Source organism: Seriola lalandi, unplaced genomic scaffold, assembly GCF_002814215.2.
Source record: "Seriola lalandi dorsalis isolate HSWRI2012SDOR001 ecotype SW California unplaced genomic scaffold, Sedor1 jcf7180002054544, whole genome shotgun sequence".
Taxonomy (NCBI): domain Eukaryota; kingdom Metazoa; phylum Chordata; class Actinopteri; order Carangiformes; family Carangidae; genus Seriola; species Seriola lalandi.
The window spans coordinates 2352761-2366140 of NW_019525097.1; the positions used below are offsets into that span (position 1 = coordinate 2352761).

The following is a 13380-nucleotide window of genomic DNA, read 5'->3' on the forward strand; positions in this document are numbered from 1 at the left end:
GTCAAACATCTATAATGAATCCCAAAATCAGGTTCAGCTACACATGAGGCCCAAAAGCCACGCAAAGTATAAACAGCCCATAGAAGCAAGCTCCCAAAAATACCACCATGGGAATGGAAGAAAAAGCACCATAGAAGTCTTTCAACTGAGCACTTCTGTCTACAAATATAGCTATTCTCCCAGAGGATAATATGGGAAATACTAGACAATGGTTATTCAGTATATTTGGATGCCCTGCCCAGCACAGAGATTAATGCTCTCTTTATTTTTAGACAAAAGTGTGCTTGAAAGAAACGACCCTGAAAAACACTGATGCAGGAAATGAGACCAGGCTGCCAGTTGCACCGCTCTCCTGGCAGACTGGTTCTTTTCTTCTTTTTTTTTTTTACCTCTGCTCCACTTTGTTGTCTTTTCACACACTGAGAGATTTTTACAAACTGCAGTGCCATGGCCCCGAGGGGGAAAATAGCTGAGAACAGAATGTGAATTCAACCCGTGCTAGTGGGCTGGTTGCCCCGACTTGCCTACTTGATTTACGGCTTGCTTTTTCAGTGAAACTCAAATCTCTGAAACAGAAGGGGTTTGTTTTTATTCCAAGTAAACAATGTCTCAACCTTATCTCAGTTATTTCACATGATAGGATTGAGCAAGAGCTGCACTTGTTTGCAAACTGCTGCATTGAAATAAAGCTGTACACGGAAGGAATTAGTGTAAAATTACACCTGAGTGGAATAGATCCATGTGAATCAGCAGAAACATCACATAAAAATCTCCTTAGGGGATATCTTGGTATTTTTAGACCAATTGTTGAATTTGCCTACGGTGATTTTGAAGGATTCTCTACAGATTTTCAGTTAGTGATATTTCTCCCGGGACGGTAATACCTTTGATCCAGACTGAAATATCTAAGAAACTACCGAATGATGGTGAATGCTACCCTGACTTTTTACTTTTCACTTATCCAGTCAAAAATATCAACATCTACCTGATGGATTGGCATAAAATTTGAAGACAGACATTCATGGCTCCCCGTGATAAAGCCGACAGAGTGTCGTGATCTTCTGACATTTCCTCTACTGCCACCATGAGATGCACATTTGTGATTTTAAATGAAATGTCACAACACATATTGCATGGATCGCCCCTTAATTGACATATTTCTGTCCAATACTTTGGTTTATGATGATCAAATATCTGCAAAACATTCCCATCAGCTTCAGCTTTACTTTGTGCTAACATGCAAGATTTCTTGCTGGGAGCGGGTGGTGGTGATTGCTAGACACAAGCGTTGGCCATCATTACGTTTACAAGACAAGAGGTTATAATACGCCCTCTGAGCACCGCTACGTCTGATTGGAGGCTACAGTGAGTTGCTATCGGAAAATGACGAGACAGGCCAGGGCTAGCTGGTTAGCATGCTAACTTCAGTAGAGGAAGACACACAAGGAATGAATATGGATGCTGAACTCACAATGTTTCTTCTAGACTGGTAAGTAAACAGATGTTAATGCTAACATTGGCTATCTGGCAATAGCAAAATGTATAAATAGCTTCTTACTTTCCAAAGTTTTAATATATTTACATTAAAGATAACTTTATTGCAGTAAATAACCAGTAACTTGCGCAAAATAACCAGAATTCACCCAGTATGTTAGAAGGTTGGGTTAATGTCAAGAGAGGTGTGTGGCGGCCTACAGTATCTTTTTAAAACAACACACACACACACTCTCTCTATAACTTGTGTTTATTGTAAAACAAAACCGTTTTTTCTGCTGCCGCCCTAAAAAGGATTTTTCTCATTCCCACGAGCACCCATGCAAACACAAGAGTTTGTACTTGACTCTGTGACCTTTGTGGTGCATGTGCAGAATCACAACACAGACACAAGCCAGACAAGAGCTGCATGCTGGAAGAGAGAGGAGCAAGTGTAAAGACAGATGAGAGACACACCTCTGTTAACTGACAACTGTTACAATCTTGTTTGACTCTGTCAAGTGCATGTAAATGCAAAGAGTGTTTGAGAACTTGATGCATTCAGCGGCGTGTTTTATATGTATGTAGGAGAAGAAAACAACGGTGTAGTAACAGTTTTTCTGACTGAGAAGGAGTTGCGCTCTTATCCCTGCTTCCCCTGCTACACTTTTATGATTGGACTAGAAAACGCATTATGTATTGACAATAATCCTACAGATCTTTGTGGCAACAAAACCCATTCACTACTTCCTGCTGCCTTACCACCATACTAAAATTGATATGAGTCAGTTCCCCTCTCACTCCCCACTGGTTTCTAAAGACGCTGGCTACAGACTCCTGCTGCCTTTTACCTCAAATGAACCCCTGATAAGACCTGAAAGGCAGCTCTGATACACCGCCTCTCCACCTCCTGTCATTTTTCTGAGGAGCACTTAAGAGATTTAGCCCGGGGTTTATCCAAGAGTATAGTGCACTTACAACACGGTCTGTGTATATATGAAAAATACCCTTTTAACAGACTCTTTGATATTGAAATACTGTGCAGAGGGACACTGGGGATGAGTCTTATTAGTCTGAAGAACATGCAAAGATGTCAAAGCAAAAAAACCTGGAGTGATGACAGTGATCTTTGGTGTGTCATTGCCGGCAAATCGCCATGTAACACGGATTTCACAACAATAATGAATGATGAAGAACTGATTCTCCGCTTCCGATTTTGAGTCCAAACTTTACTTCCTGTTGAGAAATATCAGCATGTAACATCACGAAAAAAAAAAGAAAGAAAAGTCTTTCCCTCACCGACATGCACTTGAGGTTCCGTCTGCAGCTACCTTTCCCGCCGAAATGAGGTCACTCTTCCCCAGACGCCAGCGAGTGGCCTGTGGGCTAATTCCTTCTGACCTTGTGCTCTCTAACCCCTGAGTGGCAGCAAAGCATGCAGAGTAAACAGAAGGGAGGATAAACAACTTAGCGGAGGGCCAGCTGATGGGATTTCAGAGCAGCGTGGCCTCTCTGTCGGGAAGCTGAGTGTACAGTCTTATGCTGGCGAATCCCTGGACGCTCTCAACAAGACGCCGTCAGCCGAGGCCCCTGGCGATGTTGACACTGGACACCTCACCACCTTTGGGTCCACAGTTTAGATTTTAATGCGTTTCACTTATTAGAAAACATGTCTAACCAAAGCAAGGAGGCAACAACTAACAGCAAATTTAATATAGAGACCTTGGTAGAAAATTTGCCTTTTCTGTAAAATTCACAATATCACAATCCACTTTCAGGGAAAAGGAAATCCTTGTGCATCAAGTTCAACTTTGGTGAACTTGAATTGACCCATGAATTTTCAACATTCACCAATAACTCCAAAATTTAGGAAGCTACCGTGTCTCCTTAGCTCTGTTTCTCCATCCCCTTTTATTTTATTTAATCCTCCTGTCAGAGCATAAACTGCGTCACGGAAGAGGACGGTTCGCAGACGGTTCTCAGGCAGAAATCCATGGTATAAATGACTAAACTATGTGGACTTATTACCAAATGAGCTACGAAGCTAAATGACAGTTAGCATTACGGTTAACGGGAGGAGAGCTTTTCCCCCATATCGATATGATAATGGCTTACAACCCTGAAAGCTAAATGCAATGGGGAAATAAAGGAGAAATAAACTGCACAATACAAAAGGAAAATTGAAAGATATACCAGTGAGGGTTTAGTGGCTGACATGCTTTCAAAAATATTTTCTAGCTTGCGACTAGAGAGTTTTCAACAACACGCTCCTCTCAGACCTTCTCAATATTACAACAAAGCGAAAACACAAGTGAGACAGCCTGAAAACAATTTGAGTTGTGTCAGTGCTGCTGGCAGAGCGCTGAGTGGCAGACTCCAGCTCTCAGTGCAAAACAAGAGGTAAGCAAACACTCAGACCGAGGCAATGCTGCTCTCTGAGTGCGCGCAATGAATTGTTAAAAAAAAAAACCCATTGTGCTCCCTGCAAATGACACAGTAACGCAACATAATGATCGACTGGAGAGATAAAGCTCCACATACCACAGCCATGACCCAACGGCAAACCCGCTGAGAAAGGTGCAACAGCGCATGTGATCCACTGTAGAAATTCCATTCAAACATATGTCATTAGGAAATCTCGAGCATTAGCCAGCACCTCATCACAAATTTATTTCACATCTGAATTAAATATATTCTATTATCCAAGAAGAGAAACAAATAATTCGCCTCTAACCTAACTTTGAATGTGTTTGTAGCAGCATCAGCATGTCAAATACGCCTCAGTATGATTTGCCCTTGTGTTATCTTCTTTCAGGAGAGTGGTTATATTGACCTAAACAATCCTCGGCTGATGCATCTGTCCACTCCATCTTGTTTTCAGTCCACACACAAGCTGCGTTACCAGGTGGCTAGGAGCAGTTAGCTCGGCAATTATTATGTCAATTGAAGTAATCATTGATGTAGTCATTTGAAAAACATACTGAGCTATATTCCTGCTTGAGCGATTCACTGCCGTCAATCCAACCCTCTTAGCCGCTTTCACCTGATCCTCCATCAAGATGATCGAGGCAGAAACAACTGAGAGCGCTGAGTCCTCCCGACTCTGTGTCTCAAGTACAAGCTGAGCCGAGGGAGAATCATTTTCTAAAACTGGTAGGAAGAAACTGCAAGAACACCTCTGAACAAATGCCGCAGTACGAAGTGTGGCTCTGATTTAAGAGCTGTTCTTTACGTCAGACATATTTTCCAATATACAGTCTATGATGCATCAATATTTGTTGCCATATTTGTTTGGATATGTTTAATTATTCTCTGAGAGTGTCGTCATTAGATTATATCCCCATCAATAGTCTCAGTGCTGATTGGCTTGGCTGACTCTCCAAAATATGAGATGTGATTATCAATCCAGAATTATTGGGCTCTTTTCAACAAACACAAACCATCATGCACTTTGACCTTTGCCCAGCCACTGAATGTGTGCTCAGTGGTCAACAAACTTTAGGATTGTACAGTTTAGACGACATAAATTATATCAATGATTCATACTGATGGAGGAGCGAACCAGCAGCTATGACAGATGCTTTTTAGTTTATTGATTTTGGCTTCTGCTTTTTTTTTTTTTTTTATGACCTAGAAAAAAAAATGTAGTTCCACTGGAAGCAACCACTCGCTGCCATAAAGACTCACTGTGTTGCTGCGTTTGACACTGAATATATCTTTACGTCGGACTGCCGCAGCATGTAGGTCATCCGCTTTATTTTCTAACATCACTGTTGATGCGTATCAGTCAATAACATGTGATCACACTGTGAGTGACACACCGGAGCAACAAGTTCAAACAGCTGATCGATTCGACTGTCAGCTCTGAGAGCTGAAGGAACAGAGTCTGTGATCAACAGCTGTGCTTCCAAGAAAAAAAAAGAAAAACCTCTGATGAAAAATTACTGTAGGCAAAAGTTTGCATCTATATATTTCCCTAACGTATCCTGTGCATCACGGCCCGAAGGCTTGACTATCGGCCTCTGCCATCTCTCAGCCAAATGCCCTCTTTGTGCTGTGTCATGTGAGGCCGGCATTTAAGGACAGATACCAGCAGCCTCTCGCTGTATTTGAATCTGGCAAATCATCTTTCCACAGCAACAGGCATGCACCAGCTTCCAGTCCAGCTCTGAGCTCATTGTTTAAAGGTTTTTGTTGTCTGGCCTTCGTATCTGCTACACACACACACACTTGTGCAGGAAGAGGATAAAGTAGTTTGTGTTTGAATAGATACAACAGCGTGTTTCTGGGAAAATTCCTTTCCAGCCTCCCATGTGGATTATGAGTAAATTCCACAGTAGTTCAGAGGAAGACAACCAGATGGAAAAAAAAGGAGAACTTGATGTGTTTGTACAACCAATAATGTGATGTTATGACAAACAACAAGCCTGTCATGTGTCGAACAGGCACTTTACAACTGTCTGGTTTCACCGGTATGTTCTGACCAGGAAGGCATTTTAATCTTTGATGAGGGTAAAACAAAAACTTTTTGCATTAGAAACATATTTTTGACATTATTTCTTGATTGAGGAGGTATTAAAACCTGGTTTCACTCTATCTCCAATGCATCTTCGACTGAATTTTCAGGTAAGGAGTAAAAATGATAATGAATGATGTCGTCATGCATAAACAGGAAACCTCAGTAATGTGCTTCTCATCATGTGCTGCTGTTGTCTTTGGGCCGGGACACTTACAAAGGTAATTTTCTGGTTATTAAAAACATTTAAGAGTTAGTGTTAAAAGTGGGATAACTAAGTCAAAGTTGTCCAAGATGTGTAGAATACACCAAATGTTTAAGTTACTCTTTGAATAGGATTTCAACGTTCATTTCTTCCGGAGCTCTTTGTGAGATTATCAGAGTACTGATAATGAAATTGACTCAACAGGATTTCCGCGGCTGTATTTCAATAAGCAGGTAAATGTTGAGATATGAGTCATTATAAAGCTGTTGAAACAATAATTGTTCATAACTGACTCTTCACTCCAACCAGTTTTAGTCTGGTTCCAACCTGGATGCTGACGTCTTCCTGGTACATTACGTCCTTATTTCTGCTGCTGTGTCCTGTAACGTTGTTCTCTCACTTATTCAGGAACAGTTTACGTTCTTAAACTTGTCCTTCTTGTTGAAAACTCCTTTTGATGCCTTTTAACAACAATCTTGACCACAAGGTTTCACATTTTCATGCACGCTTGTACTTCAGATGAAATCTCTTCTCAGCTAAAGTCGTCACGGTTTTTATCCGTGCGCTAATAAAGTGAGAAGAAATGGTTATATTTGGATGAGGTGTGAGATGTGGCCCCATCAAAGTTTGATGAAACCAATATAGCTGCATCCTTGACACTTGCACTTTGGTATTTTGCTGAGGCGTTGCTCGTTTGCAGTGGCAGTCACAGGCATCTGCGATATCTGCTGAACAAATCCTGATACCAAATATCTGAGGTAAATGCAAACAGTGGCTGCTGTTTCTGGCTCCTTCAGCTCTGTACATTACAGCTGCTTTCTATTTGACCACAGCCCCTGAAAGGTCTGCTTTCCAAACAATGATTTTTTTTTTTTTTTCTTCTTCGGTGCTTATTATGCAACTGAACATTTCCAGTAGGATTAGGAGCCAAGTACTTCACATACAGTATGAATAAAAGCAGGGAAAGTGCTTCAGTCTGAGGGTTCAAGTTTGTTTCTCTGCTCGTAGATTCCAGTGGAAAGTCCAGCCTCATGGCTCAACCCATGACACTCCAGCACAACACTGGAGGCGCACAATGGAAGGGGGAAACTATGTGTGGGGGGAAAATATAACAATCACCCCCACATTTGTGGAGCAAATTAAACAACCCCAAATTATACTTTTTTTTTGCTTGGTGTGTTCCAACTTTGTCCAATACAGTGTGGAAATAAGTGTGACATGAAGGCTGCAGGCGCAAGTCCTGACATGCAGAGCTGAGGTGATGTGTATATGGTGCACAGAGCAACCTGTCCTGCAGGCAAACTGTTTCCAGGAACACAGGTGGTAACCTTTGACCCCTGAAACTAGTTTGGGAGAGAAGTAAGCATGGTTCTACCACATGCCAAGATGAAGTAATGCACTTCAGGGGTGACTGGCTGTCACTGAGGACTATTGATCTTCCAGTTTAATCATTATAATGGAGTCAAGATTAGGTTAAATCCTATGAAATGCATTTAGAGGATTGATCTGTATTAAGGCAGGGTGGTGGGGACTCACCTGCGTTGTAGAAGCGGTCCAGCACCGTGGTCTCCCCAAAGTCCAGTTTACTGAAGTTCACGGTCTCCAGCTTGCTGCCCACCGTGTCGCAGGCGTCCTTCAGACACTGCAGAGCCATGCTCTCCGCGTTATTCTGCTGGCTCGCCTCTCCGTTCACCACATAGGCCACCGTCACCGGCCTGTTTTTGCACGACTTCCCTGTGGACAGCAAGCCTCCGCCGTCCATCGGGCAGCTTCCTGCGGTGGGGCTGAGCACCCCGCTTCCGATCACCGAGTCCTGCCAGAAACTCCCCGCTGCGGGGATCCCGGAGGCACCGCCACCTCCACCTCCCCCACCGCTACTGCTGCTGGTGCTCTCACCGCGGAGGCTCTCTATGCCGGGACAAGCGCTAAAGCAAGGCACCGGTAAGGATATCCCGTCCTGGTCTTGACTCATCTTGTTTCAAGTGTCACTTACTGTGTTAAAGTGTGGATTGTGATGAGCGGCTTCTCCACCAGTCCTCCATGGAGAGCCGGCGTTACGCGCGGCGGTTTCCCATGGAGCCTCTGCACAGGCAAGACGTGCGACCTTGCTCCGTTTCAACACAGGTAAACAGTCTGTTAGAGGCAGGGGTGCAGCTCCACATCGTGCTGCATGTTCGCTGACGATTGCACGCTCACAAAAACACTCGACAAAGCAGATGGACACTGCAGATTGGCTGGAGTCACGACGCGGTTCCGAGGGGAGAAACAACAAGAGGAAAAGCCACCAAATCCGCGCATTCCTTCTCAGCTCTCACAACAAATCCACACACTTCCCAAAGTTGTAGCTTACAACAACGCCGGTGTGTCTGCGCAGCAACGCCCACAGGAATCACCGATGTCACACCGAGTCGAAGTTGAGCGCAGTTAAAAGTCTCGCAGCTGCGCAAAGGCTCGCCATGTTCTCTAGAGATAAACTGGACCGTGCACGCGTCGAAGCTGCTTTCATGTGCAGGCAAGACCCTGCCCAGTTTCCACTGTTATCTCCCAGTCCACACTCACGCACTGGGCGGAGAAACAACAGCGGGAGTCTGGGGTAACTGGGCGGAGACACGGCGACCATATGTGGTGTTGTGTATCTCAGGAAAAGGAGCAGTACACTGAAAACATCACAAACAAGTTGCTCATTCAGCAGTATTCAATTTCTCCAAACGGCTGTCCAACCAGTTACTCAAAATTAGAAATAATTATGTGACTAATTTATCAGCTGATACCACAAACGGGCTGCCAGAAAATGAAAGAAAGGACATTTTCAAGTCAAGAAAAAACATGTCATTCATCTCCATATTAACTACATAATTTCATAATGTTGCAAACTGCATAGTTTGGTCCATAAATCTTGTTTGATCCAGATTTATTGCACAGTAAATTTGATTAATAATGAATATTCATTTGTGAAAAGTTTTAGGCAACAAGTTTCAGTGGCTCTTCAGTGCAGAAGCTGCACAGTCAGATGTGGATCTGTAGTTCACTTTGACAAGTGTTTAGAGTTCACTTCACAACTGATTCAGTCAGTTCATAAAGAGGCTGTTACCCTCTGTATGAATTGTCACCTGTTACAACCTGGTACTTTAATCCTCTGCCGTCACAAGGAGGACACCTGGTGGTTAGGGCGTGATATTACAGCTCAGTGAGGAAATACAGATTGTATATACAGTATGAGGAGAAACATATTGGTACACAAGGGTAATAAAAGTATTTAAATACAAAATACAAATTCGGTGCTAATGTCAAATGAGTTGCACTTAATTAAAAAAGAAGAAAGACAGAAGAAAGATGTGACAAAACAAAATCACATTACCTCACGTTCTCACCTTTTTCACATGGAATTAATTAAAAATAAGTACATTTTATAAACACAGTCTTATACTTCATTTCACCTCTTTTGCTTTGACTTTTTTCTCAGTGTGCAGGTATTTTTCTCTGTGAGACGTGACCGTTGATTTTGTCTCTGAAGCACAGTCTGGAACCTTTGTGCTGCTGTTGAATCCTACGAAAAGTTGTTTTTATTATGTAGCTGACCCTCATTGATATAAATGAGATGGACAAAATAACAGAAACACGTGCGATTCAGCAGCATCATAAACTGCAGCCTTCAAAATGACCCAGAAAAAAACAAATAGATAAAAATAGAATTACCGCCTCACTAGTTTTAGATTACATCCCTGTTTATCCAGTCATTTAAAATATTAACCATTCGTGTGAAATATTGTCATGATTACCGTGTGAAGTCTTAAGTAATGGCTAAAAAGTCTTTTCTGAGGTCACTGACCTTTACCTTTGACCTTTGGCCACCAAAATCTAATCAGTTCGTCTTTGAGTCGAAGCGAATGTTTGCGCCAAGTTTGAAGAAATTCCCTCAAGGTGTTAATCATGTTTTGTGACGTCACCGTGACCTTGACTTTTGACCTTTAGCCACCAAAATCCAATCAGTTCCTCCTTCTTCATTTTACAATCCCTCCACTATGATTCATATATTCTATTTCTTCTCACCTCTTTTAAAACATCTATTCATATTGATTAAATATAAACCTAAAGGTTATGCCCCGGCCTCACATGGCAACCATAACTAGTTTGTTTACTCTTAAGGATATGTACAAAATAAAAGCATTGTTTTTGTGACTACATGAAGCAGCACACATATCTCTGAAGTTCCTCTAGTTAAAACCTGAAGTTTGGTTTTGGTTTGGTTTCAGCATGAGTGTGCTTCAGCTAAATTTGTACAATTCACATTGGGTGACATTGATATAAAATTTGATTATTGTATATTGACAATGATTATTTTTCTGTCTTTGCTGCTGCTTTTAATGACAAATATTAGCTTGACTTTCTATATATCTATATATCTTGACTTTAATATAGCTGTTACTAGTGTTAATATAGGTGAGCATGTTAAAGTTCAGTGTCAAATGACCAAGTTCTGCTATTGAGCAAAGCATTGAGCTCACTGCTCATTAGCAGCAAAAACACTCAACATAAAACAGGATAGTGTTTTAAAACAGTCTTAATCTTCAGGGAAAACATCAATTAACTACAGCTTAGTGTCTTTCCCCATCTCTGCCACTAGATGTCCCACACTCACCACACATTAATAGATGAATTTTTCACCGGGCATTGTTCAAAAGCGACAGCTCGATAAGGCTGCCAAACCAAACACATCCACAGGGCTGTGTTATTTCACTGTCTGTCCTTAAACACATCTGTCTGCTAGTCATCATTTAGCTCAGGGCCAATTACAGATTACACCCAACTATTTATGCATCACCGTGTCTCTCATTCACACTCAAATCAAGTGTTGTGAACGCTCTGGTTCCATTATTGTGAGTCAAATTACATATTATTGAAGACAACAAAATATGCACTTTTTAATTCACTAATTTCTTTCCTCATTTTTGCTTATATCCCTCGTTTTCTCATTCACTCACACACACACACACACATACAAAATACTGCAACCAATGCTGATAGACTGAAATTTCAACCTTTATTGCTTTAATAAAAACAATTAAGATATCAGAGCAAAAACAAACGAAAACAGTAGAAACAGCACTCACAGTCGTCCTGCCTCTTCCAGCCAACACTGCCTGACACATCTGGCAGACAGAGCTGTCGACCCGCTGAGCCTCTGCATCCTGCAGACGAGCCTCCGAAAGTTTTTTGCCCCTGGCAGGAAATCTCTCCTGAAGCTGTGACCCAGAGCTCCCCTTATTCAAGTTATTGCAGAATGTAAAGAATGTTGACAATGTGACTGTCACACTTGAATTCAGAGAGTGGTGGAAGAAGTATCCAGACAAAAGTAAAAAATACTCTATTGTAATACTGAATGACCTGTGTCAGTGTTGTATTATTACGCTATATATAATATTAGTTCAGAATCATTTCATATGCATTAATGTGTATGTGGCATTTTAATGTTGAAGCTGTAACCAGTAACGGAATGAATATTCAGACCTTTTACATACGTAAAAGTAGTACTACAGCAGTGTAAAAGTACATAAGTCTTAACAACAAAATGTACTTTAAATATCTGAAGTAAAAGTACACATGCAGAAAAATGTCTCCTGTAATTGTTATATTAATATATATTATATTATTTAATATTATTACAGTTTAATTCATTTCTGCACAGTGATGTTAGAGCTAGTTTGTATATTGTTGGTTATTTTAAACCGTAACAAAGCATCACATTTTATAAATTGGTCATGTACAGTACTGTGTGTGTGAAATCTTAAAGTAACTTGTAACTACAGCTATTGAGGTAATTTAAATAAGTTCAGTAAGGTAAAAACGTTCAAACTGTATCTCATAATTGTACCTGTAGTTGGGTAAATGTACTTAGTTATGTTCCACCACTGCACTTAGTTAGTGTTACATTACTTTTGTTTTATTCTGCATTTTTCCTGTCACCAAATCCCACAAAAAGACCAAAACCAGTAATATGTACCATAGAGCTCTCTAGAGCTGTTGGTCAAAACCTATACGGCTGGACCACATACGGTCGATGATCAAAACTGAGGACATAATTGAAAACTGTTGTGCAACCACTGTAAACAACTGACATACACAGTATTTTAAGACAGCCGAATTCCCAATAAAGCTGTTCTCACTCACATGATTTTCTGTTTCTGTTGTCAGACGATGGAACAAGTTGGAACAAGTGGCCCATTAAGACTACATGTTAGCTTCCAAGCCATTTCCAGGCTGCTGCTAAAATCCAGATTTTATAACCAGAACATTGTCAGACAAAATCACCAAACACACAAGTTAAAGACAAACACTGTGCTGTGATTTTGGCTATATTCATTTGTAAAATGGTGACTCAGAGAGAAAGTTAGAAGCGACAGAATATCTTTCTTATTCCATCTTTCACACAGCGCACAGTTGCTTTCTGGGTAACAAACCTCTTGTCCGCCTCACAGCCACTCACTGAACAAAGTCGCTAGATTTGTCGCTAGCTGCTTTTAAAAAAACAAATGCAACAAATGCTCTAAGTTGACGAAGAGTACAGGCTGTAAACGCACCCGAATAGAATCTGTTTGTGCCAATTCATTTAGAAGGGCAGTGGTCAGTCGTGAAACTCCAACACTCAGCTGGCCAACCAATGGTGTAACTCTATCACTCAGTCAGTCACAGGCATTCGTGATTTATGGGGCTGTTAAAAACATCAACGAGCTCAACCTTTGCACTGAGTAACATATTCCTTCACTACAGAAAACATGGGCATCGAATTTTTATTTTGAGTCAATTCCACATAACAGCTAATCCAACAATGGCTGCAAGCAGACCAAATGTTTATTAATCCACCTAAAAAATGCACAATTTACTCCTGTTTGAGTAACGCTTGCTAAAAACTACAGTACACAGCTGAAACTTTATATTTGTGACCTGTTTTTAAAGATTTACATCTTCAGTAGGAACCAATGGACTTTGGGTTGATGGCCCCAGAATGAACTAAAACCACAGGTGGGATTTGCTAATTATCAGAAGAATACACAAGCTTTATCCTCTAATTCTCATTTTTATGGTTTATAGGTTTTTGATTATGTTCAGTCCGATGACAAATAAACTTGAACTTGAACAAACGGTCAAAGTAGTAGTGTCGCCCTGGCAACACCAGCTAACAGCCGTC

The 13380-nt window shown here is 41.2% G+C and overlaps 1 protein-coding gene across 1 annotated transcript in view; it reads right to left on the reverse strand.

Moving 5' to 3' along the window:
- Nucleotides 1-8786, reverse strand: part of map3k5 (mitogen-activated protein kinase kinase kinase 5) — a 64178-nt gene extending 55392 nt beyond the window's left edge. The window contains exon 1 of the mRNA XM_023415053.2: nucleotides 7731-8786. Coding sequence (XP_023270821.1) covers nucleotides 7731-8166 — 436 coding nt within the window. The 5' untranslated portion in view covers nucleotides 8167-8786. The remainder of the gene's footprint in view (nucleotides 1-7730) is intronic.
- Between the last annotated feature and the right edge of the window lie 4594 nt (nucleotides 8787-13380).